This window comes from Aulonocara sp. 'chitande type north' Nkhata Bay, linkage group LG12 (assembly GCF_057382095.1).
Source record: "Aulonocara sp. 'chitande type north' Nkhata Bay isolate Kocher_YH1m ecotype deep benthic linkage group LG12, A_spYH_male_GT1.1, whole genome shotgun sequence".
Taxonomy (NCBI): Eukaryota; Metazoa; Chordata; class Actinopteri; order Cichliformes; family Cichlidae; genus Aulonocara; species Aulonocara sp. 'chitande type north' Nkhata Bay.
Window position 1 is genome coordinate 13,134,719 of NC_141355.1, and position 22,468 is coordinate 13,157,186.

The following is a 22,468-nucleotide window of genomic DNA, read 5'->3' on the forward strand; positions in this document are numbered from 1 at the left end:
ACTTTAACAGTTCCTCATAAATCCTCAAATGAGCTTCAAATTGAATTCGGGGAAATTAGAGAAGACTGAACTATCTCTCGCTTTGCTCCAGTGACTCCCGATAGTGTCGGTTTCAGGAGGCCACTGCCTCACAAGTTGACAATCTTACAGAGGAATAATTAATTGAAGACAGAGTTATAAATCACTGATGAGCAATAAATAAATGATAGCCAGGTTATTGTTTTTTAATTCAAAATGAGATTGAACTGCAGAGTCCCTGCTGCAGCTGGTGGTGCTCAGCACTGTGTGATACTGCAAATGTTGGTACCAGTATCGGTATACCAATACCGAGAATGATAGTTATACCTTAAAGGCAGCTTACATGAGGGAGATCACTGTGTCATGACTTATCATCCAATTACAAGTTCTTCACACATTTGAACAATTTTATTGATTACACTTTGCTTTTTATTTTCCACAACAATTAGCACAATAAAACACACCTTTCAAATGTTCATTTATTTTTGAAACTATGTTTTTTTGGAGACGTGGAATATAAATGAGCCTGTCTTTAAAGCACTTAGGGCCAAGTTCTGTTGTTTAAATGTGTTATAGGCTATAGACATTTTAATAGTATATTTAGCATATTTTTTCATTTTCAAAAAACAAATATTTATTTATCACAATCCTGTGGGCTGCATACTGACTTTGGGAAAGAAACAAAATATCGATCCTGTCATGCTAGTATCAATACCAATATCAGCGTTGGTATTGGTACTACTGATATTTGGATTGTTCGGCCCCTCTCTAGGTATGCTCTCATAGTCAAGACTATATCTGATTTAACTGTGGCCCATTCCATGCAAGCCACAAAATTAGGAGAAGCCTATGGAGGCAATGCCAGAAAACACAACTGCTGATTTGTCCATCAGTGAGATGAGACTTCACCCTTTCCCCTCCCTTTGCCTTCCCATCCCCTACCCACTGAAGTAATTTACAGCTGTTGGCTCTGAGATCTGGTAGCCCATTCAGCCTTTTGTTTGCCCGTCATATGTGTTTATTTTTCTGCTGCCACTGGTCAACCAAATGGTGCTGTCAGTAATGTTCAGCCGTGGTGCTTTTGTTGTACCAGGACAATTTCCATTATTCTGTCCCCCATCTATTGTGATGTGTCTCTTTTTTGAACACAGCTTGTAATGAATTATTACTAATGCAGAGCAGTCTGATTAGAAGCTGTTATTTAAAAAAGGGTGGTGGTGGTGTGGGGGACTATTAAACATATGGGAACTACAAAATAGCACTTTATAAGCCTATAGAGAAAACTGTAATTAATTAAAGCCGGAAAGCATTTCTGCTCTTAGTTGATAGGATTTTGAGTGACTGTGCATGTTTTCTTTCTGCTCTAAGTTTAACCAGTTTTACAGAGCTAAATGGTTTAAGTACACTGACTGAGGCCATCCAGAATACTGGGGACCAGGGATGTATTTTGTAACTGAATTTTCAAGGTTATGACTTGAGCCGTTACAGATGATTATTGTGACCTATTTCTGGCTGAGCCGTAGGTGCTCGCTGAGTTCATTGTAGGAGGGTGTTCGCATCTGCTCGTGCCCTTTTTGCCTCTGATTCTTCTTGTGCTTTGGGCAAAATCTCTCATATGAAATGTAAAGAGTTGCTTTTGGGAAGTTATAAAGAAAACACTCAAGCTTGCAAAAAGGAATACAACAGTGCCATCACCTGACTGCTGTCTGCTATTGCAGTACTATAGATAAGCCTCATTCTTGAGTCACATTTATGGTCTGCCATGGTATTTTTTTAATATCTACTTCTGCTCTTCCTCCATAAGGAGAAATCATGAAATTTAGATGGGTGTCTGCGTGCACTGGTGTGTTAGTGTGTGTGTTTGAAAGAGAGAGAGCGCGAGAGACCGAGTTACAAGCTGACTGAACCCCAGAGTTCACCTGAAGTTTAATGCTCCATAAGCAATAGAAGGAGACAGGCTGTTCCTTACTAGAAACCCCTTTTGCCCTCATTGTCTCATTTAGATCAGGTCAGGCAGACGCCTGCGCTAGTCTTTGACTAGGTGCAGTATTTTGATAATAAAGCCTCCTTTTTCTGGAAATAAAACAGTTTATAATCCAGCCGTGTGCACATGTGCAAAGTAAATGGAAACAGGTTGCACAAGCAGCTCAGAGCCACAACAGCTGGGACATAAACACTGTTTGTTCTCAGCTTCCTACATGAAAGCAAAGAAGTTGTCCTGGTGATGAGGATGTGCTGCTGATATGGTAGATAAAAAAAAAATCAGAGCTAGCAGTAATGTTTTTGTCTTTATTGCGGGATACACTATCCGTTTACATTGCCTCGGGCTTTCTCAGTGTATCGTCGGACAGATGAATGTGCATCTAGTATGACAGACAGCTGAAATAATAATAAATAAGCTCTCAATCCAGCGTCCACCTTGTTATTTTCTGCTGCATTTGATGAGTTTTTTTCTGCAGGGAAAAGCTTGAACGCATATGCCCGTGTGTGTGCATTTTGTTTTGTTTTTTGCGGCATGCACAAAGATGAAGCACAATGGGCATCCATATGTATGAAGTGTTATAAAGCTTGACCTGAGTTGACTTTTCCTCAGCGTCGGGAATTACTAAACTCAGTGAATTCTGATTTTCTAGTATAATGTGAGGAAAGCACGGAGGCCTCAGAGACTTCTAAGTGGAAGGGATCTGAGCACAGAGTCGCACTGCCCCCTCTGAGGGAGGGCGGTTCAGTTCCTGAAACACAAGTCGACAAAAAAGGCTTAATGGATTTATAGGTCCACAGCCAGAACCACAAGATGCCAAAGGCAAATTGGGGTTGGGCATCCACCTGGCTGTCAGGCTGCAGATACAGGTAATTGCTCAGTCCAGCAGCTCTTTGAGGATAGGTCAATGCCCTGCCAGTGCATGACAACTCTACATCCTGGGGCACCGGCTCCTGTTGACTTTCTCTGTTGTTTCTTTTTCTGAGACATTTGTAGTTTTGAAAAAAAAAAAAAAGCTTCTGTTTCTCATGTTTGCTGCATGCTTTTGAAGCCTGCTGACGTGTCACCACATTTCCTGTGCAAAGATCCTAATTAGATAAACAGTGTTATTTCCACAGGACGATAAATGTAGCCCTCACATGACTTAAGGAAATATACAGTGTCAATATATGTGATCACACCCTCCACTTTCACAGGTATAGTCCAAGCAAGCTTCAGCACATTTGTATCCACATGCCTAACATCTCATTTTCAGGTTGTGATGCAAGAGAAGGGATGCACCCTGAGGCTTTCCCATTTGTCTCCATCTGACTCACTGAAGCATTCTTTGTAGCACTGAAAGTGGGTGCATGAGGCCATCTGAAAATTGAAGCTAAGCTGTATGTACACATGAGAATCTATTTATAGAACTGGAGTTTGCAACCTCTTTAAATGAAATGGTCTCTGCCTGCTGCCTTCCAGGCCAGCGTGAGGGCTCTTTTGACACAGGCTTTTTAATTAGACCATTCTCTCAGATCAGCAGAGGGAGCTGCAACTCTTATCCAGATTTCCGTGTTTAACATCCATCCAAAAAAAAGAGAAAAAGACAGACTGCAGTGCCACCACAATCACTGTCTGGACCAGAGCCTGGGAGCACATGCCCGCCCACCCACAATTTAAAACCCATAATCTGGACGACAAGTGCTGCTTTCAAGGTGAAAACACCATCTTTCCAAAGACATGGAAAGCATTCATTCCTGCAGTGTTTTTTTAAAAAAAAAAAGAGTTCATGCTCATGTTTTCTTATGCATGTACACCAGAGTGTATCAAAGTGCAGCTTTTTGTTTTAACAAAACAACTTAATTAATATTCCATAAAAGACCACAAAAGATTAGTAATGCTGGGATTCTGCTTTGTAGATTAGTGCTGTGCCAGACTGCACATTTTGGTCGTATCAGTCACCCTAGTATTGAGCCGATACCAATATCGGCATTGATATTGAAATTATCGATACTTTCATGATATTTGTAACAATCTACAAACCACTATTACTCCTGAGATTTTTACCCTTTGGAAATTATAATGATAGTGATCATAACAGAAGGTCTATATTCAATTTTTAATGTTGACTATGTCAAATGATCCAGGGTGTTTACACGGGAGTGGATGTATATCTATTGACTAGTAATTTCTTTCTAAATCTGACACAAAGTTGAATCAGTTAATTTCATCTACATCATAAAACAAGAGTTTACACTTACTGTACAATCCTGACACTTTTTTTAGCTTGGTTTTTGTCAATATCTCCTGCTGCACCTCCAGCTCTTTGTTTTCTCTCTCTCTCTCTCTCTCTCTCTTTTTTTTTTCATCAAAGGGATGTAACTCTTGGAGGTCTCCGGTGGGCCCCGGTGATAGGCCTCCCTGCCTCTAACATAGTGTTATGCCCAGAAGAGGAAGAGGGCCATAAGATTTATACACCAGTCCGTTCACAGCCCAAATGTGACAGATGAAACACGAGCTGAAAGTCAGTATCTGAGAGATGAAATGTGATAAAAAATAATACAGCCTTACTTTGATATGCTGCATTTACAGGGGATCTGTGCCCCACTGTGCCCTGAGCTGCTTCACACAAGCTGTAGGCACATACATGCACAAAACCTTGCGAGGCTCCCTAGCTGTATGGAAGGCAAGTGGGAGAATACATCCTACTGGTGGTTTACTATTTCTGCTCCGAGGAGCCTTATACCCTTTTCAGCATTCTATGTGCAGCGTGGTTTGTGTGTTATAATCCACCCAGTGGTACGTAATTAGTGGTCTTTTAATCCAGTAAAAAAAACATTTGCTGTATTGCTCTGTCTGAGTGGTGAAAGGTGTGTGTAACACAAAGCCAAATTCACTCTAAAGTGGAATTTCTAATAATTAAACGGAGTGCTCCTCTGGACCGACTCTACTGTGGCAACCAAGAGCAACATAACGAGGAGGATGGCGGTGTGTGTAGCAACGAGTGAGGTAAATTGAGGACATGGGGGATGGCGAGAGAGTGGCAAAAGATACTGCACAGTGTTTAGGGCATTGCCTTTATACATGCGACACTGAGTAGGAAATCTGCTGAATGAATTAAAAGGGCCATTATGTGCTTAAAATTATATGATGCAGCACTTCTAACCATTTGTGTGTCCCATTTGTGTGTGTGTGTGTGTGTGTGTGTTTGGGGTTTACTTAAGTGATAAGAACTGCATCTCTGCAAATGCCTAAAGGAAGCCCTGAAATCCTCCACCTATTTGCTGGATAAAGACAGTCTGTCCTCTGTCAAGGTTTTAGTGCAGCAAGCTATTCCAATGCCCCCACCCCCCGAGTCCACACTCAATCTGTCTGTCTTTCTCCCTAATGAAATAATGAAATTGCTCTCTCTTTTTCCTCCACTCCTCGCTGTTCTGCATGAGCTGACACTTTGCCAGATTCTTTGGTGCAGCAGACTAGCTGAGTCATAAAGGTTTCAGGGCGCCCTGATTTATGGACAGTGATGTGGATGAGGGTGAGGCAGCAGGGAAAAAAACACCGGTGTCAGCTCGCTGATCAAACACAGACGGGACAGCGGACGACCTGCTGACTTAAAAAGCCTAAAACGCCAGCTTAACACAATTCGTTAACACCAGCCTTTGGTTTCACAAGTTACTGGAAATCTAAGGAGACTTTATTGGCTTTGTCATGTTGAAAAGCTAAAAGATTAATGCTTGCCCGATACACTGAAAATTTATTGTGTCGTGTGTTGTTTTTCATGCATTTTAATTGTGGACTGGTGTGTGTTTTTTTTCTTTTTTTTTGCTGAATAAGACCTAAGATGATCCAGACTTGCTGACCATGCTGGTTTGCTGCAGCCCTCCTCCTCTCAGTCAGTTGTGAGCTGATTTATCGTGGTGAACAGAAGCAAGGCCCTCTGGCTGCCATTTCTGTACTTTTCCATTAACCTCCATTAACATTCTAGTGCAATAGTAGCATTTTGCTTTAAGACTCTGAATGAAAGAAAAAGAAGCTCAGGGGCTAATTAGGAAGGAAAAATTTCCATCCTGACATGTGCAAGTGAGTCACAGGACTTGGACACTGAATATGATTTTCTTTTTATGCGTTTTATTTATGCTAAATGTGACTCGATTTAACACACCATTGCAAATTATTTTTGTATGGAAAAATGAAAATCCAGGAGATAGCTTCTGGTTAAGAAGGCTTCAAGGCTTTATTGGAGTTTAATGCAGCACACGATGGACTTGAAGGCTATTGCACATACAAGGCAGTTACATAAGCATATTTTGGTTAAGGTAAAGCACCAGCAAACATTTCTCCACCAAGCAGAATTCCTACTCCTGACACATCCTGTCTTTGTAAATACATTTTTTTTTTAATCTTTTGCAGAGTGTACCTGTGCATACATGCTTTCAGGTACAAGCTTTCATTCGTGTCGACCACACAGAGGTGAAGGTCACCAGCACTTTTTTAAGATATTTTCATTTGGTTTGAATGAGACATCAGAGCAAATAGGAGCACCAGAGGATTTGGAACATCCTTTTAGCTACAGGCTAGCACTTTGTTTTTAAAATGAGTAAAGTTAGACTTTTTTATCTGTTGTTTTCCTATTTTTCTCTTCAGCCTCTGCTTCCTCTTCTTTTACAGTTTCTTCCTCCTTCTCACCCTCTTCATCGCCCTCTGTTTCTTTCTGTTCGGCATCTTCCTCATCTTCAGGCTGGCCGTCCTCTCCTCCTTCCTCCTCATCTTCTTTTTCTCCATCCTCTGCTTCAGCCTCTTCACAATGAAAATGAGGTGAAGAAAGATAAAAGGTCACATTAGTTTCCCACTACATACACACAGGGACACGCACAGGGGCATACATGGAAATTTACCACACTAACCTTCTGCATCTGCCTCTTCCTCCTTCTCTCCCTCTTCTTCTTCTCCTTCCTTCTCTGCTGTCTCCTCCTCCTCTTCTTCCCCCCCTTCCTCCTGCTCTGTCTCTTCTTCCTCCTTTTCTTCTTCTTCAGCTTTCTCTTCCTCTTCCACCTGCTCTTCTTCCTCCTCTTCGGGAGGGCTAGCCTCTGCCTGCTGTGCTTGGCTTGCAGATATTGTCTCCTCTGTGGGCAGCGATGTAGTATACAGGCGGGAGCTCAGCAGGTATGGAGCTGCAGAGCTCAGCTGAGAATGCATGGAGATCTGCGTTCTTCCATAGGACGGAGCAGAAAACATGGCTTGGGAGTACCCAGTGACAGAAATCGGTCCTGCCACATTCAAACGATTCTCTTCTCCCTCAAGAAGCTTCCTGATAGGATAAAGCACACATTACAAGAAGATGAAATGCCTAATTACCCATTTTATTGTGTATTCCACAATTACCATCCAGTATATAAGACAGTGGGACACTATGTATAAGACACTTACCTGTATGCAGCAATTTCGATATCCAGTGCCATCTTCACATTCAGAAGGTCCTGGTAATCTTTCAAGTAGCGAGCCATGTCATTTTTGTTTGCCCTCAGCTCTTCTTCCAGTTCACATATTGTATCCTGTACAAAGAGAAATGTTATATGTACATAAGTTAAATATCTGCTCTGTGACTCCTCTGAGTAACAGAAAATAACAAAGGATCACTTCTTCTTTTTTTTTTATCACAGGAAAGAGACAGAGGTCACTGCACTTCCTTTGTTTCTGTGCCTCACCTGCAGTGCAGCAATCTCACCACTCTGTTTCTCCTCCACTTCCTGTAGTTGGTTTTCCAGAGCTTGGTTCATCTCGCGGCAGGCATCAATCTCCAGCATTTTGGCTTTAAGCAACCGGCGGTACTCTCCAACTTCATCTTTGGCACTGCGTGCAGTCTCCGTGGTGCGAGTGGCGCCCACTGTCATGACATTCATCTTGTTGCAGAACCATTCTTCGGCTGACTGCAGGTTGCGCTGTGCCAGCTTCTCGTACTGCACTCGGATGTCACGGAGGGCAGCAGACAGGTCCGGTTTGGCAACCTCCATCTCCACTGACACCTCTGCGCTGTACTGGATTTGGGCCTGCAGCTCCGCAATCTCACTCTCACAGAGACGCTTCAGGAAGGTCAGCTCCTCCAGCAGGGTCTCGACTCGTTTCTCAAGCTCGGCCTGGCCCAGTGTGGCTTCATCTGCTCCCTTCCTGGCATCCATGAGCCTGCCCTCGGCCTCCTCTCTGCCAAGCACTTCCTCCTCATACTGTTTCTGCAGGTTCCTCAGCACATCCTCCATCTGATCCCTGTGGTCCTGGGCTGCTTGCTTCTCATGGCGGGCCTCTTCCACAGCTACGCGGAGCTGGCGGATCTCATGCTCATACAGGGCCCGAATGTTGGATGGCTCCGTCTGCCTTTGCCTAAGCAGCAGGAGCTCAGTCTCCAGCAACTTGTTCTGCTGCTCAAGTTCATGGACCCTCTCAATAAAGCTTGCAAAGCGGTCATTCAGGTCTTGCAGCTGAGCCTTCTCCTGGGTCCTTACTGCTTTGAACTCAGAGCTGACTTGGGCTGCTTGGTCAAGGCGTAGCTCAGGAGCAGGTGCAAGCACAGGAGCAGAAAGAATGGTGGAGTAGCTGGAAGTAGCTCGGGCGTATGCAGGATAACTTCTGCGTGAAGATGCATAGGAAGTTACTGGGGCAGAGTGGGTGGAGTAGACAGACCTAGCTGCTCCCCCTCCACCAGTCCCATATCCTCCGCTGCGCACAACTCCCCTCTTCTTGTAAGCAGAAGAAAAGTAAGGGTCAAAGCCTGCGGAAGCCATGACTAGTGAGACGGGCTGCTCTGTGTCTGTGAATGTTGCCGGGCCGACTGCACAGTGAATCTGCATCACTCTGACTTTTATAGGGCCAGTAATGACTGTGACGTAAGCTTTTTTTTTTTCTCTTTTTTTTTTTTTGTTGCAGGCATGCTGACAGAAAGAATTGATAATAGTGCCAGCCAGCCGGTCTCAGCCAAGGAAGAGATGGGGTGGGTGAGGATGAGTGTAGGGATGGAGAAGGCGGGGGAGAAGCAACGAAAGAGCAACAAGGGACTGCAACACACAGGGTCAGTGAGGACAAAGATGATATACTGTTACACCTAGAAGCTGCAGTTTTCTTGCAGTTCGTCATCAGAAACCCTGACAAAGACCTCATCTCTCTATCACATATCTGTGCAAACTACAGAAGAAAGGGGAAACCATCTTTTAGCCACTGCTTTGCATAATTTTATACAATTTGTCAGCAGTGTCTGAAAAGGTATCAGTGAAATTTCTATTATGATCCAACTATCACAGCAAACGTTTGCTAAGGTAATCAGCTCAGCATCTTGGGGTGCTGAAAAAAGGGTGAAACCCCCCCCACACACACTGGATCTTCTCATGATTATAGATAAAAGTTTGCCCTCTAGTGGTTGATTGTTTCCCATGCATGTCACAATGTTGATCACAATGTTCAATTTCCAGAACTTCATTTAGACCCTGATCCACGCCTTTAAAAAAAACCCGAGTCACTCGAATGGTTCTTAGTACGTGAGGAAAGTTCCCATGATGGAAACAGGGTTATAAATATTTAAGCACTAATGTATAACAAACGTTCACGTTTACACCTTGTTATCTCCTGATTTAGGCTGCTGGGGGATTCCCATGATGCATTGAGTTTTTCCTTTCCAGTCACCTTTCTCACTCACTATGTGTTAATAGACCTCTCTGCATTGAATCATATTTGTTATTAACCTCTGTCTCTCTTCCACAGCATGTCTTTTATCCTGTCTTCCTTCTCTCACCCCAACCGGTCGCAGCAGATGGCCGCCCCTCCCTGAGCCTGGTTCTGCCGGAGGTTTCTTCCTGTTAAAAGGGAGTTTTTCCTTCCCACTGTCGCCAAAGTGCTTGCTCATAGGGGGTCATATGATTGTTGGGTTTTTCTCTGTATCTATGAAGCGCCTTGAGGCGACTTTTGTTGTGATTTGGCGCTATATAAATAAAATTGAATTGAATTGAATTGAATTGATTTAGCCAATATGAACTGTATATTTGGTGAATAAATATATATATTATAAATTAATTCAATAATACTCATCGACTGTATGTGGTTGGTGTTACATTCAAAATGAAGCGATATTTTTCATAAAACAACATGTCTCAGTTTCAACATTTTATATGTTATGCACACGTGCTGCTTATGCTGCAACATCCACGCTTTCCAGGAAACGGTTGCATTTTTATCTTGTAAATATGGGGAATTGGATTCTCAAGAACATATGCACGTCCATCCATGGGCAGTCAGCTTTATAGTGCACAGGCCGAACTACAGAACCGGTCTAAAGACGTACTTGGAAAAAAATATGAGATGGCTATGTATTTTACTACAAACTTTGCGTGTATTTCTGTTAGTTTTGCAGTTTACATACAGTTTTGGAGTGTCGCAAATCAAGAAAAAATATTTAATTAATAAATGTTGCCATTATTAATGCATAATTGATAAGTTATGAATGGTGCAGGAGAAACACAACATTTTGCTTAGACATTTTTTTGTCTGATTGTACACAGTTGTTTGAAGATTTAATAGCTTGGACTTTGATGAGAACAAGTAAATGTACAAACAAACAGGTACAAGGCTACTGGTTTTCTGCTCAAAGTATTTGTTGCAATAGGATGTTCCCAAATCCCTCGGTGTTATCTTTACCAAATCTGTGCACTTGCTTACCTATCTAACTGTGGACCATGACACTAGTACACACTAACGAATGGACCTCTGCGCAGACTTGACATACTACTGTTAGCCTAGCTTCTGATGAAGTTATTTTAACTTTGGTCAAGAGGGGATAAGCATATCTCTGCATATTAAAAGTTCATATTCGTTTTTAGGAAGCTGGCACAGGTATTGTAACGAGCCACTCATGCACATCGTGCTGTTTAAATAGCCTGCTGCCCCAGTGAGGCTTTAAGACCGCAGAGGGGCTTTTTAATGGGCTACTTGCTGCGAAAACCGGTCTATTCAATTAGTATGATTGATGATCAATGATAGTATAATTACCAGCAACAGGATAATTTCTTCCCATTTTAATTAACCACTAAAATATACGCACGACACTATTATAAAGATATAATGTTATTTCGCGGAGCATCCACATTTGGAAAATAAAGATATAACCAATAACAAGTGCGCATCCCTCTGACCGACCTGATTTTGCCCCAAACTTTAATTTGCAATTTTATATATAGAGGTTCCTGATTGGTCACCGATGTAGTTTAAAATAACACTATGCAAGAGTACGCATTTGGCAGGTTGGGTTTCTGTTGCACAGATTAGGATAATATACAATATTCTTTTTAATTCCAACAATTGGGCCACCTTAGTGTATTCCTTGGGTAAGGTGTAGCTATGTAATAAATGCTCTTTCAGTCGGCGTGCTCTTTTCCTTGTCGGAACTCAGGATATCCGACACTTCAAATGCCTTGTCGCGCTGCCCCTCCGGCAGGCGTACGGCGATGTAGTAATAAAGCGAACCCAGACGGTGTCACCCAATATCATACAGTATCGTTGGTCATAAGAGTACGCCCACTGGGTATTGACCAATCAGTGACCACGTTACTGATTGGCGGGTGGCAAATGTCATCCAGTGACGCAAACATTCTCAGGGTCTCATCCATATTTGACAACAACAAAGGATGATGTATAGGTTAAGTTTCTAAATTGCTTCGTGCTTCGTAGCCGCGGAGTTTTCAGGGTTTGTTATGTTGCTCGAGTACCTGAAACTTTACAGGTGCAGTTTAATTGAGAATGAATGGTAAGTCGCTGAGCTCTGGAAGTGACGGTCGTCCGGCGGACCACAAGCTACAGTTAGCTCACAAACGTCTCTGCTAATTTCGGCTAGCTGGAGAAACTGTGAGCTACGTTTAGCATCTACTCTCCAGAGTTCTGTATATTTGCTAAGAGCGAAATATCGTTTACAGAGAGCTAAGTTAACCAGATTTGGTTTTGAATGGCGTGTCGGTAATGTGAGCTAGTCGGTCCCAAGTGGTCGTAATCTCCTCTTTAAAGAGCAAATACGTGGCGTGATAGAAACGCCGGCTCGCATTGCTTTTCTGTGTTGTAGGTTGTGTACGCCCAAAGCTCTCACATACACTCAAATGAATAGATAACAGTAAATGGAAAAGACACAGAGGACATACTAAATGGCTTTGCAGTGTATTTTTTGTTTTTCTTGCATTCAACGAAATCTGCGAACCGTGAAGGCAGAAGAGCTGCTTTTCAAATATTAAAATGGTAAGACCTTGAATCACAGCGTCAGCTACATCCTCACTGTAACTGCGCACACTCCCTTGCCTAAGACAGATTACTGCATGGTAAAGCGTTTTCTCTCTGCCCTTTTACACAGATTCGCATAGCAGCACTAAATGCTGCTTCGGCAGCTGCAGACGAGTCTCAAGATCCCCTGAGAAACAGCAAGAGTCAGACAAAAGAGGCTCAAGTAGGCTACATACTATATGCTGATGAATAAGCAATATTAGTTCTATCTGCTGATGCAGTCGTTCATCTCTGTACATCCCATTAAGTCAGTTGTATTCCCCCGTTTGTTTCTGTCAATAGGAAGCAGAGGCATTCGCTTTATATCACAAAGCTTTGGATCTGCAGAAACATGATAAATTTGAGGAGTCCGCCAAGGCCTACCATGAGCTTCTCAAAACTCCACTGCTCAAAGAGGTAAACACACCAACACAAACTAATAATATGGTTGCACAGAACAGCCCATCTATCCATTCTTTTACACTTTTCAGGGTTGTGGGGGTGGGTGGGCTATCCCGGCTATCCCAGGGCAAGAGTCAGGGTAAACCCTGAACAGGTCAGCAATCTATCGCAGGGCTAACACATTGAGACGGTCTCTGGCAGGAAGCCGGAGTACCTGGAGAGAACCCACAAAAACATGGGGAGAACATGCAAACGCAACACAGCTTTCCCCCAATCAGATGGTGGATTCGTAATTAGGACGTAGTAGCTGTGAGGCAACAGTGCTAACAACTGTGGCGCTCCTTAAATTAAAGCTGTTCTAAAATTAGCGCATTACCTATAGAGGTCATTTATTTTTTTCTATAATTCCACCATCCAGTCAACAGTGCGCCGGTATTTTCATCACTGACAGCCATCTCACCCAAGATCCTTGTCTGTTTCCATTCTGTCAGTCTCCATGACTGATTGAATGTGGTGAAACCGGCATCAGTGGATGTGTGCACGCACAGAAGTCCATCGCTTGGTCAAGGATGACCACGGGAGACATAAAGAATGAAGCAGACGCTGCCTCACTTGCTCCGTTGGCTCTCTACGCTGTGATGTTTCTCTTTAAAGAGCTGGAGAAAATCAATTTATCAGCAGCGCAGACCTTAACAACAGCTTTTATAAAGGCAGCGAAGGAGACCCCGAACCTACCCAGGATGCTGTTATCAAAATGTTGGAAAAGAAAAACTTAAAAATGAACTATTAAGAGGCTATAATTTGCATGGCTGCAGATGATATGGAGGAGTTGATAATTGACAGGAAAGTGCCAAAATTCCAGGAGCTGAATGAAAGGGCTCAAGCTCTGAAACTCATCCTAAGCACCCTACCTGATGAGCTCATCCTGCATCCCATGTTTGTGAATTGCAATGAGACCAGTGCAGTGCATTTAGCATTCAAACTGAAACGCCACACGTAGCCAGCTTGGAGGCTCATTTGATCATGAGGACTAAAGTGGTGATCTGTGATATTTAAAGTTTCACACATTGTTGCAGATTTTCTTCCATTTGTGTTTCTCAGGACATACATTTTCATACTTTGTGTCATTATGAACATATCATGTTAACCATTTTCTGTGTAGAATTCAGTTTCACTGCGTAAATAAAATTGGCCATGTTGACATTATTTACCTTGCTTGATCTTATCAAGACCCCATGGGTTTGGTGTTGAATCTAATGTATCCTCTTAATATTTCAGGCCATGCCCTCTGATGATCAGAGAGTGGGCCTCAAGCACCCCGGATTGATGCTGAAATATTCAACTTTTAAAAATCTGGCTAGTATGGCTGCGTTACGGGATGACCTGGAGACCGCTATGGAGTTTTACTTAGAGGTAATGTGTCACTTTAACTTGATTAAATTCAATGACCGAATGAATAACGCTGGCAGGTGTTCTTACTATAAATTCTGCTCTGCTCTGTTCTCAGGCTGTCATGTTGGATTCCACTGATGTGAACATGTGGTACAAAATTGGTCAGGTGGCTGTGCGACTGGTGCGCATTCCTCTGGCTCGTCATGCATTCCAGGAAGGATTGCACTGTAACCCTGACCACTGGCCCTGCCTGGACAACCTCATAACTATACTCTATACACTCAGTGACTACAGCTGTATGTAACATGTCATCATAAGCTTTTCACGGTCAGGTTAAGAGCTCATGTATGGGGGGGAAAGTAGCTAACATTTCTCTATGTATTTCCAGGCTGTTTGTACTTCATTTCCAAAGCCCTAGAGAAGGACCATTGTTACACCAAAGGTCTGGTGTTGAAGGAAAAAATATTTGAGGAACAACCTTGTCTGAAGAGGGATACGATGCAGATGTTCATGAAATGGTAAAGGCAACTTTCTTTTAAGTTCTTAATCTGTTTACGAGTTGCACCATACTTTTCCATGACTGACAAACTTGTCTCCGTCTTTTTTTTTTTTTTTTTTTTAACTTTTCTCAGTGATATTTCTATTCACTATGTGGAAGTAGAAGAAGAGGAACGCAAATCCATTATGGAAGAGGCACTAGAGATAAGGAGGCGCAGGCAGGCTCTCTCTCTTTCTGAACCAAAACCTGACCTTGTACTCATTCAGCCCATCCACAGCTTCTCGTGAGTGCTCTGCTGTTGTTGCTGTCTGCGTCATTTCATCACACAGTCAGCATTTAACCATAGATTATTTGTTTTAATGAGAACAGATTATTGTTAATTATTACAATGCTATGGTTTACATCAGCAGAAAATGCAGAATCTGTTAGATTTGTATTGTTTATTGTCATTTATGCTTAGAAAAATTACTCATATATGCTTAGAAGTATATAATCATTTGTAGATTGAAAGAATGTCTCATCCTAGGAGGTCTGTAACAACTCTGTGTAGCATGAAGAGGGGGGTGCGTTCACTCCTCTACAGAGTGTTCTGGCATAGATCACACACCTCCTAGGAGAGGTCATATCTTCTCTTGGTGATATATGGTATAGCAAACACACGTATATCTGTTTGAGTGTAAGAGCCTTTTGTTTAGATGGACCGCTAGACTCCTGGCACCAGCTTTGGGGAGTCGCATCTTGACCCCACACACGCACACACACATACTTATGCAACGCACAGGCAAGGTACTCTTTGTGTGTATGTAGACGTCTTATGTTAATGAACCTATGTATATTCATGTGAGCTCAATAAAAGAACAATGTTATGGGGGAGCGGACGAGAGCGACTGGGGTCAAGCGAAGGAACGGCGCTTGTTGTGGTTCTCTCCCTCATGCATGAGTAACACAAAGAATTTTGCCTACTTGTGTCTTGCTTTTGCTGTGTAGTAAATTGTCCTTAACGTTCCAGCGAATAGGTTTATGCTACAAACCTATCACCGGACCAAATTTTTTGCTATATCTTCTGTATTTATTGCAGATGGAAACATCTGGGTGAAAGTCTCCTTGCAATGTACAGACATCAGACCACGTGTGAGCTACCACGCCCAAGTCTTGGCCACAGAATTGACTTGTCAGAGTACCGTGACCCAAACGTCCTCCAGAACATCCCCCAGCCAAGCAGCCCTGTCAGTATGGGCCAGACCACAGTGCTAAGCAGCAGCCCCAGTTCATCCCTGCCTCCAGTGGTCTTCACTGAGCCAGCAGTGATGGCTCAATCTGGCAATCAACCTCAAATTGCCACCAGTCAGTCCACTGTAGAGGTCAACACCTTTGTTCCACCTGTTGGTCAGTGCTGTTTGTCTTGCCTCTCAATGTGATTATTTGTATCAATTAAAAGTATTATTGTTGTTGTTATTGTAGCCATTTAAATGTTCTCAAATCTTCACAGCTACAGCAATGGAAGTGTCGCTCACAGATAAGGTGAAGAAAGCGCCGAAACGTAAACGCGTGGTAGAAGATAGCGGGGAAACGGCAAAGCGGCGCTCTGCACGTGTTCGAAACACTAAATGCAAGAAGGAGGAGAAGATTGATTTTCAGGAACTGCTTTTTAAATACCTACCTTCTAGGTAGCCGCTCTTTACTGAACCTTATGTAGAATGCGTAAATCTTACAGGTCTATTATAGTTTTGTTGATGTAAAAGTATTTTTCTGGTTTCTCTTAGGCTAAAGAAATTTGATCCTGATAATGACGATGAGAGCCTCAGTAATCTCGAGACACAGTGTGATGGCAAGGATGACATACAGCCTCTGCATGGGAGTTGCTTACCTGTGGACTCAGTTGAATACATGAAGTCTGGTATGTGGTGCATCCTAAATGTGTATTCACAATATCATATCTCATTTTGGTGTTTCCATCATATTAACACACTGTCCACTCCTTCCTCCAGAACAACAAGATGTCCACAACTTCCTACTTGACAATATGGCCAATGGTGGTATACTGGACCTGATGATGCGCTATCTGAAAGCAGTGGGTCAGAAATTCATGGAGGAGTGGCCCCGGGGCTTGACTGCTGTGGTCTTGGAGGTCTATCAGACCTGGAGGAAGCACAGTAACGGTCTTCCTAATCCTCTCCTTCGGGACTGCAGCAACCAACATATCCGGGTAAATGAAAGTTGGTTAATTTTATGGTTGCTTGAATGTCTTTTATCATCATGCTTATGGCTTAACATTAATTTACTTTAAGCCCTTTAAGGCTTTTCTCTAAGGATCTAGTTTTGTTTTTTTGTTTTTTTAACGTATGCAGGGGATGTTGACAATGAGCTTGGCCTGTATGGAACTGCAGTTGGAGCAATGGTTACACAGCAAAGGGAAGGCTGGTAAGTCTGAGTGAGCTTCATAATTTTTCTCATAGCCTAGTAGATTTTGAAAAGATCAATTTGGACAAATAACACTACTGAGCAAAGCATTCAAGAGCCTGAATGTGAGAAATGTGTTGCCATTTATCTAGCATTTTAAATTTGGCTTAATGATCTAAAAGGTGTTGGAGTCACTGTTGAAGTTGAACATGATGATATGTAGTATTTGTTTTACAATGGAAATTCATTGTTTATTTTTGGCTTGCATTCATATTTTAATTCCTTATCCAGTTACTCCTAGAAGAAGCAGCTGTGGCTCTGGAAACAATACCACTGACTCAGAATTTCCTGGGCAGCACTTCCAGGGTGATTTATTACTTCTCGCTCTTGGTGCATCTCAAAGAGATCTGTTTGAGGATGACTGGCTGGATGTCATGGTGCGAGTATACTGGCTAAAGGCACGATTCCTGGCCCTGCAGGTAAAGTTTATATGTCTATTTATATTTTACTTGATTATTATTGAGTTATTTTTTTCACTCAGTAACAGTGCATTTCTTGTTTTGACAGGGGGACATGGAATTGGCTCTGGAGAGCTATGATGTCTGTGTAGGCCTTTTGCAGAGCAAATCAAAGAGCCCAGATGGGAAACAGTACACAATCAACCTGCCTAACCTTCGTGTAGATGCAGCAATCTCTGTAGAGGAGGTTTGTGTGCTGGCCAGTATATATATTTTCTCTTTTATTAATATATTTCCCATTTCTCTCTTATGGGGTTTATCAGAATCAAAATACTTAATTATGTAATATATAAATGTATGTATATATGGCGTATGTAAAAGAGAGAGGGGAATTTTTAAGCATTCATTTCTTTCATAGCAATTTAAGCTTGAAAATATCGAAGTGCTTATTTTGTAGATGTTTTGACTGTGTTTTTGGTGGGTTTTCTCTGTTCCCACACACAGATTGACAAAAGGCTAAAGTGTCTGGAGCGCTGTCAATCTTTGGAAGAGATCCAGCGCCTCTTTGAGTCATCGGACTTCGACTCAGTGGTGCGTCTGCTGCAGCCCACCCTTAATTATGGGAGCAGGAGCAAACCTCTGGAGTTTGTGAGCTCAACACCTGAGCGTCCCGCACAGTTGACGTTACTACAGGTTAGACAAACTACAGTGATATCAGTGGAATCGCTAAACGATTTGAAATGCGTAATTATTTCTAACCCTGTGTCCTAGAACTCACTATTGAAGCTGCAGGACTACCAGCAGTGTTTGGAGTGCAGCGAGCTGGCCTTGAATGAAGCCCTCCAGCAGCTCAACTCTGCTCCAAGCAGCTCTCCACCTAGCAAGGAGGAGTGGGTTAGCACCATTGTGAAGTTGCTAGATGGCATCGAGGTCTGCTTCAATAAAGAGGCGGAGCTTCTGAGCAATGTCCCCCACTTCTCTAGTATGGCTCGACTGGCAAACAACCTAATCCAGGTTCAAAGAGAGTTTCTGTTCGCCTTAAGTAATGCTTTAATTCACGCAACATTAAGGTACCGATACACTTAATTTTTAGATTGCTAATTTATTGTGCTGTCGGTTTGCGTTTCAGCTGATTGATCTTAGCATGACCATTTCTGATGATCCCAAGGAGCCATTTTTCTTCTCAGTCCTGCCTTGGATTATCCTGTATCGCATTATCAAGCACGAAGAGGCTGCCTTTGACTGTATGCTTCGACAGCATATGTCTGTAGGGGATGATGAAGGTTTGTTGATATCTTGCTTTTATGCTTTTTAGTTTTCCTTCAGTGTACTGTATATGCCATGTCAGTTGTTACACTGAGTGACACTGTCAAGTCTTAATTTTTAGAGGACTCAGACACCCCCATGCTGCCCTCCTCCCTGATGCTTCTAAACACGGCCCACGAGTATCTTGGCCGTCGGTCCTTGTGCTGCAGCTCAGACGGAGCCCTTCTCAAATTTTTTGTAAGTTTGTTTGCTCTCTGCAAATGCTACATCAACACCAAAAAAAACAAAACAAAGTAATGTACAGCCTGACATGTAGGCTGTACATTACTTCGTTTTTTTGTTCTTTTTTTCAAAAACATATGAAAATGTTTTTAAATATTTGTTTTTGTTGGTTTAGGTGCGAGTTTTGGAAAAAGAATTTGCAGCCTCTACTAGCAGTGACTCTCACCCCTACAAGGAGGAGTTGGAAATGGCCCTGGAACAGTGCTTTTTCTGTTTATATGCCTACCCCAGTAAGAAGAGCAAGGCCCGCTACCTTGAAGATCATTCATCTCCACAGGTTATAGATGCTTAAAACACTCTGCTTGATTTAACGTGTTATAGTTTGGTGTTTGATCTACAAGCGGCTCTGCCAAGCAGAAGTTAATTAATTTAATGACATAGTCCAAAAGTCAATACCTGAAGAACAGGCAGAATTGCTGAGAGGTAACTTAAGGTCGGACTATTTTGTGTGATTTCCCAGTGGTACTGACAAACCTGCATAAATAGTGAGTTGTTTAGCTGAGGGCTGATGACTCAGACAGGCCCTCATGACACACAGAAAAAGTCTGTTATATCCATTAATGTTGTTTTGCTGGTGAGGAATACACTTCTGATGTCACTGAAATAAATTGCACCGGTGAAATAGCGTTAATGGCACTGATTCAGTGTGTGAGGAAAAATGCAACCACATTTAGATTAACGACTTACCAGCAGAATTGTGGTTTGTGGGCTTTTAGACTTTTACCGTAATTTAGTGAAATTGTCTTTGAGTAACTCACAAGATAATGAAATATTTAGTATATAACAGCATGCTTCCTTTATTGCTTTGTCACTATAGGAGATGCTTGACAGAGTTCTCTGTAAATAGTTACATTTGATTGAAGATAAAGAGTCAAAGGGAGCGAAAAAGGTAAACTCGTGTTATATTATAAGAGATAAAGTGACTCAGCAGGAGGTTTGTGTGTAAAGTACCCAATCTCTTGTATTTTTGTAGTACTTGCGTTTAGCCACGAGGTGGGGGTCATTCCCACAGTTGTATGTCATTGGTTTTCAGTGGCTGGAGTCCTAACTGTACACTGTAACTAATGAAAGAATAGTCTTATTGGGACCTTTTAGCAGTAATTGCTGTAGCCATGTATGTTACACAGGTATTAATTTCCCGTGGTATTACTCTGCTTTAAGGTTGAGCTTCTGTGGAGCGATGCCCTCTTCATGTTTCAGTATTTCAAACCAAAGTCGCTGCCTGAGTTTGACAGCTATAAGACGAGTACAGTGTCTGCAGAATTGGCCAATTTGCTGAGGAGGTTTGCAAGCATCGCCCCCCCAAGTGACACTCCCGTCCTCACAATGGATGAAGTGGCAGCCTACATTGAGGACATGACAGAAAAGGTCAGTTTGTGGGGCCATGGTGAAGAAGTGAGAAGCACTAAGTGACTTGGACGTTATAAACAGGGTCTTCCTTGCTATAATATTTATATATATTTAATATATTTTTTAAAAGCCTTGAAGTCAGTAACAGTCTCGTCTAATTAAGATTTTTTTGTTTCTCTCTTTAAGGCTCCATGCCTTCCCGAGGGCAGTGCTCCTGCACCTCCGATCATCAATGAGATCTACTACCTTGTGGCGGACTATCATTTTAAGAACAAGGAGCAATCCAAAGCCATCAAGTTCTATATGCATGACATATGTGTTTTTCCTAACAGGTAGCTCATTGCACACAGTAATCAATTTTTTGTTCTTAATGTTTTAAAGTTAAGGTTTACTGTAATTTTTGTTTGAAAAAAGCACAAAATTGGATGTGCAGAGGAATTGTTTGTATTTGTTTGTTTTTATAAAGTAACATAGTGTACTTTTAAATGCAGTGAGAATACTGAAGTGTTTTTCCTCGTCTTGCTTTAGGTTTGACTCCTGGGCAGGTATGGCTTTAGCGAGGGCCAGCCGTATCCAAGACAAGCTCAACTCCAATGAGCTGAAAAGCGACGTTCCCATATGGAAGCACTCCCAAGCAGTGCTTAACTGCTTTAAGAGGGCTCTGGAGATCGACAGCTCCAATCTGTCATTGTGGATAGAGTATGGTACCATGTCATATGCACTGCATTCGTTTGCTTCACGGCAGCTCAAACAGTGGCGCAGTGAGCTTCCCCCTGAGGTGGTTAAACAGGTGAGGCATGCTCTGACATATAACTCACCTGTGTTTCCTATCCGTTCACCTTTTTTTTTTTTTTTTTTTTTTAAAGACATTAACTCACCGATTGCATTGGGCCACTTCTTGCTCATTCCATACTGGCAGTCTTTATAGAGTCAATTAATCTACCCCCTTGAGCTACAACGTTCATGATGTTTCCAACATGTGCATGTTTGTGTGTCTGTGGTGTTTCAGATGGAAGAAAGGAGAGACTCCATGTTGGAGACGGCCTTTCAGTGTTTTCAGGGCGCCTCCCGTTGTGAGGGTGACAGTGACGAAGAAGAGTGGCTGATTCACTACATGCTGGGAAAGATAGCAGAGAAACGTAGACAGCCTCCGGCGGGATATCTGCAGCTTTATAAAAAGGTGAAGTGGTTTGGTGACAAGAAGCTAGACCAGTGGTTCTCCCATTTTGTAAAAAAAAAAATTTAAAATATAAATCGCTAACGTTCAATACGATTCATCAATGTTCCATCAGAAAATCTTACCATCATATTTTCCCCTGGTTTTGCCCCACCAGGGTTGCTTACCCCACAGTTTGAGTATCACAGGGCTAGACACATTGTTTAAATCAGGGGTGTCAAACTCAAATACACAGTGGGCCAAAATTCAAAAGTGGCTCAAACTCGCGGGCTAACATTAATATTCATTGAAAAAAAAAATCTTCCTCCAAATATAACAAGGAATCATTTCTTATGGACTCAAACAAGTTTTGCTGAAAAACTGAATATGGAACAAGCAAAGCTTAATACTAAACAATATATATAACTTATATAAATGTATATATAACTTAATATTGCACACATGCAAAATCAAAATTCCAATTAAATAATACATCAGTGGAATTAATTTCTTAAATAAAAATTGTATTTGCAGCCTTCTGAATTAAATTGTATCATTTTATCAGTTATCAAATTTTCATCATATTCTCCCACCTGTCCAGAAAGCTCCTGTTTTCTGACTTTCTTTTTGCCATTTTGGGATAGGTAGCATGGCAGTATTTGCATGGTTGCTATGACTATGGTCAACAGAGGAGAGGGTGCTAATGGGTCCTGTCATGACTGACGTGCCAAAACACCAACAGAGCATTCTGGGAATTGTATTATTAGCAGTACATGCACTGTATAATACTGGCAGGCCAGCTCTAATGGTAATTTTGTATGGCTTCGCAGGCCAAATGTAATTAGGCTGCGGGCCAGAGTTTGACACCTATGGTTTAAATGATCCTACATACTGTGTGTGTCAGGAACTCTTTAAATAATTGATGTTTAATAATAAACATTGGTATTGAGGTGTGACTAGCCTGGAACTTTTCTAAGGATAGCACAACGTTAAATGTATTCCTT

The 22,468-nt window shown here is 42.1% G+C and overlaps 2 protein-coding genes across 6 annotated transcripts in view; one reads left to right on the forward strand and one right to left on the reverse strand.

Annotated features, from left to right (window-relative positions):
• Positions 1 to 6,175: 6,175 nt before the first annotated feature.
• neflb (neurofilament light chain b) lies at positions 6,176 to 8,789 on the reverse strand. Its single transcript, XM_086312858.1, has 4 exons — positions 7,684 to 8,789; positions 7,406 to 7,530; positions 6,883 to 7,286; positions 6,176 to 6,775 (listed from the first exon to the last, which is right to left on the reverse strand). The coding sequence occupies exons 1-4, from the start codon at positions 8,752 to 8,754 to the stop codon at positions 6,582 to 6,584; spliced, it is 1,794 nt and encodes a 597-aa protein (XP_086168984.1). The 5' UTR covers positions 8,755 to 8,789; the 3' UTR covers positions 6,176 to 6,581.
• Positions 8,790 to 11,603: 2,814 nt separating this feature from the next.
• Positions 11,604 to 22,468, forward strand: part of cabin1 (calcineurin binding protein 1) — a 37,531-nt gene continuing 26,666 nt past the window's right edge. For 4 of the 5 annotated variants that reach the window (XM_086313595.1, XM_086313596.1, XM_086313597.1 and 1 more), the window contains exons 1-23: positions 11,605 to 12,238; positions 12,351 to 12,443; positions 12,563 to 12,676; positions 13,940 to 14,074; positions 14,169 to 14,349; positions 14,442 to 14,571; positions 14,686 to 14,835; positions 15,631 to 15,938; positions 16,042 to 16,219; positions 16,316 to 16,449; positions 16,541 to 16,758; positions 16,901 to 16,973; positions 17,244 to 17,431; positions 17,520 to 17,657; positions 17,915 to 18,103; positions 18,182 to 18,424; positions 18,540 to 18,693; positions 18,798 to 18,913; positions 19,074 to 19,235; positions 20,120 to 20,326; positions 20,495 to 20,640; positions 20,837 to 21,098; positions 21,318 to 21,488. In XM_086313595.1, coding sequence (XP_086169721.1) covers positions 12,236 to 12,238; positions 12,351 to 12,443; positions 12,563 to 12,676; positions 13,940 to 14,074; positions 14,169 to 14,349; positions 14,442 to 14,571; positions 14,686 to 14,835; positions 15,631 to 15,938; positions 16,042 to 16,219; positions 16,316 to 16,449; positions 16,541 to 16,758; positions 16,901 to 16,973; positions 17,244 to 17,431; positions 17,520 to 17,657; positions 17,915 to 18,103; positions 18,182 to 18,424; positions 18,540 to 18,693; positions 18,798 to 18,913; positions 19,074 to 19,235; positions 20,120 to 20,326; positions 20,495 to 20,640; positions 20,837 to 21,098; positions 21,318 to 21,488 — 3,693 coding nt within the window. In that variant the 5' untranslated portion in view covers positions 11,605 to 12,235. Of the gene's footprint in view, positions 12,239 to 12,350; positions 12,444 to 12,562; positions 12,677 to 13,939; positions 14,075 to 14,168; positions 14,350 to 14,441; positions 14,572 to 14,685; positions 14,836 to 15,630; positions 15,939 to 16,041; positions 16,220 to 16,315; positions 16,450 to 16,540; positions 16,759 to 16,900; positions 16,974 to 17,243; positions 17,432 to 17,519; positions 17,658 to 17,914; positions 18,104 to 18,181; positions 18,425 to 18,539; positions 18,694 to 18,797; positions 18,914 to 19,073; positions 19,236 to 20,119; positions 20,327 to 20,494; positions 20,641 to 20,836; positions 21,099 to 21,317; positions 21,489 to 22,468 lie in introns of all 5 variants that reach the window. The other variant, XM_086313599.1, reaches the window with a different exon arrangement.

Coding starts and splice junctions, on each gene's coding strand:
- neflb (XM_086312858.1), bottom strand. CDS start 8,754: ATGGCTTCCGCAGGCTTTGACCCTTACTTTTCTTCTGCTTACAAGAAG. Junction 7,287..7,405: donor ATCGAAATTGCTGCATACAG/GTAAGTGTCTTA, acceptor TTATCCTATCAG/GAAGCTTCTTGAGGGAGAAG. Junction 6,776..6,882: donor GGAAGAGGCAGATGCAGAAG/GTTAGTGTGGTA, acceptor TTCATTGTGAAG/AGGCTGAAGCAGAGGATGGA.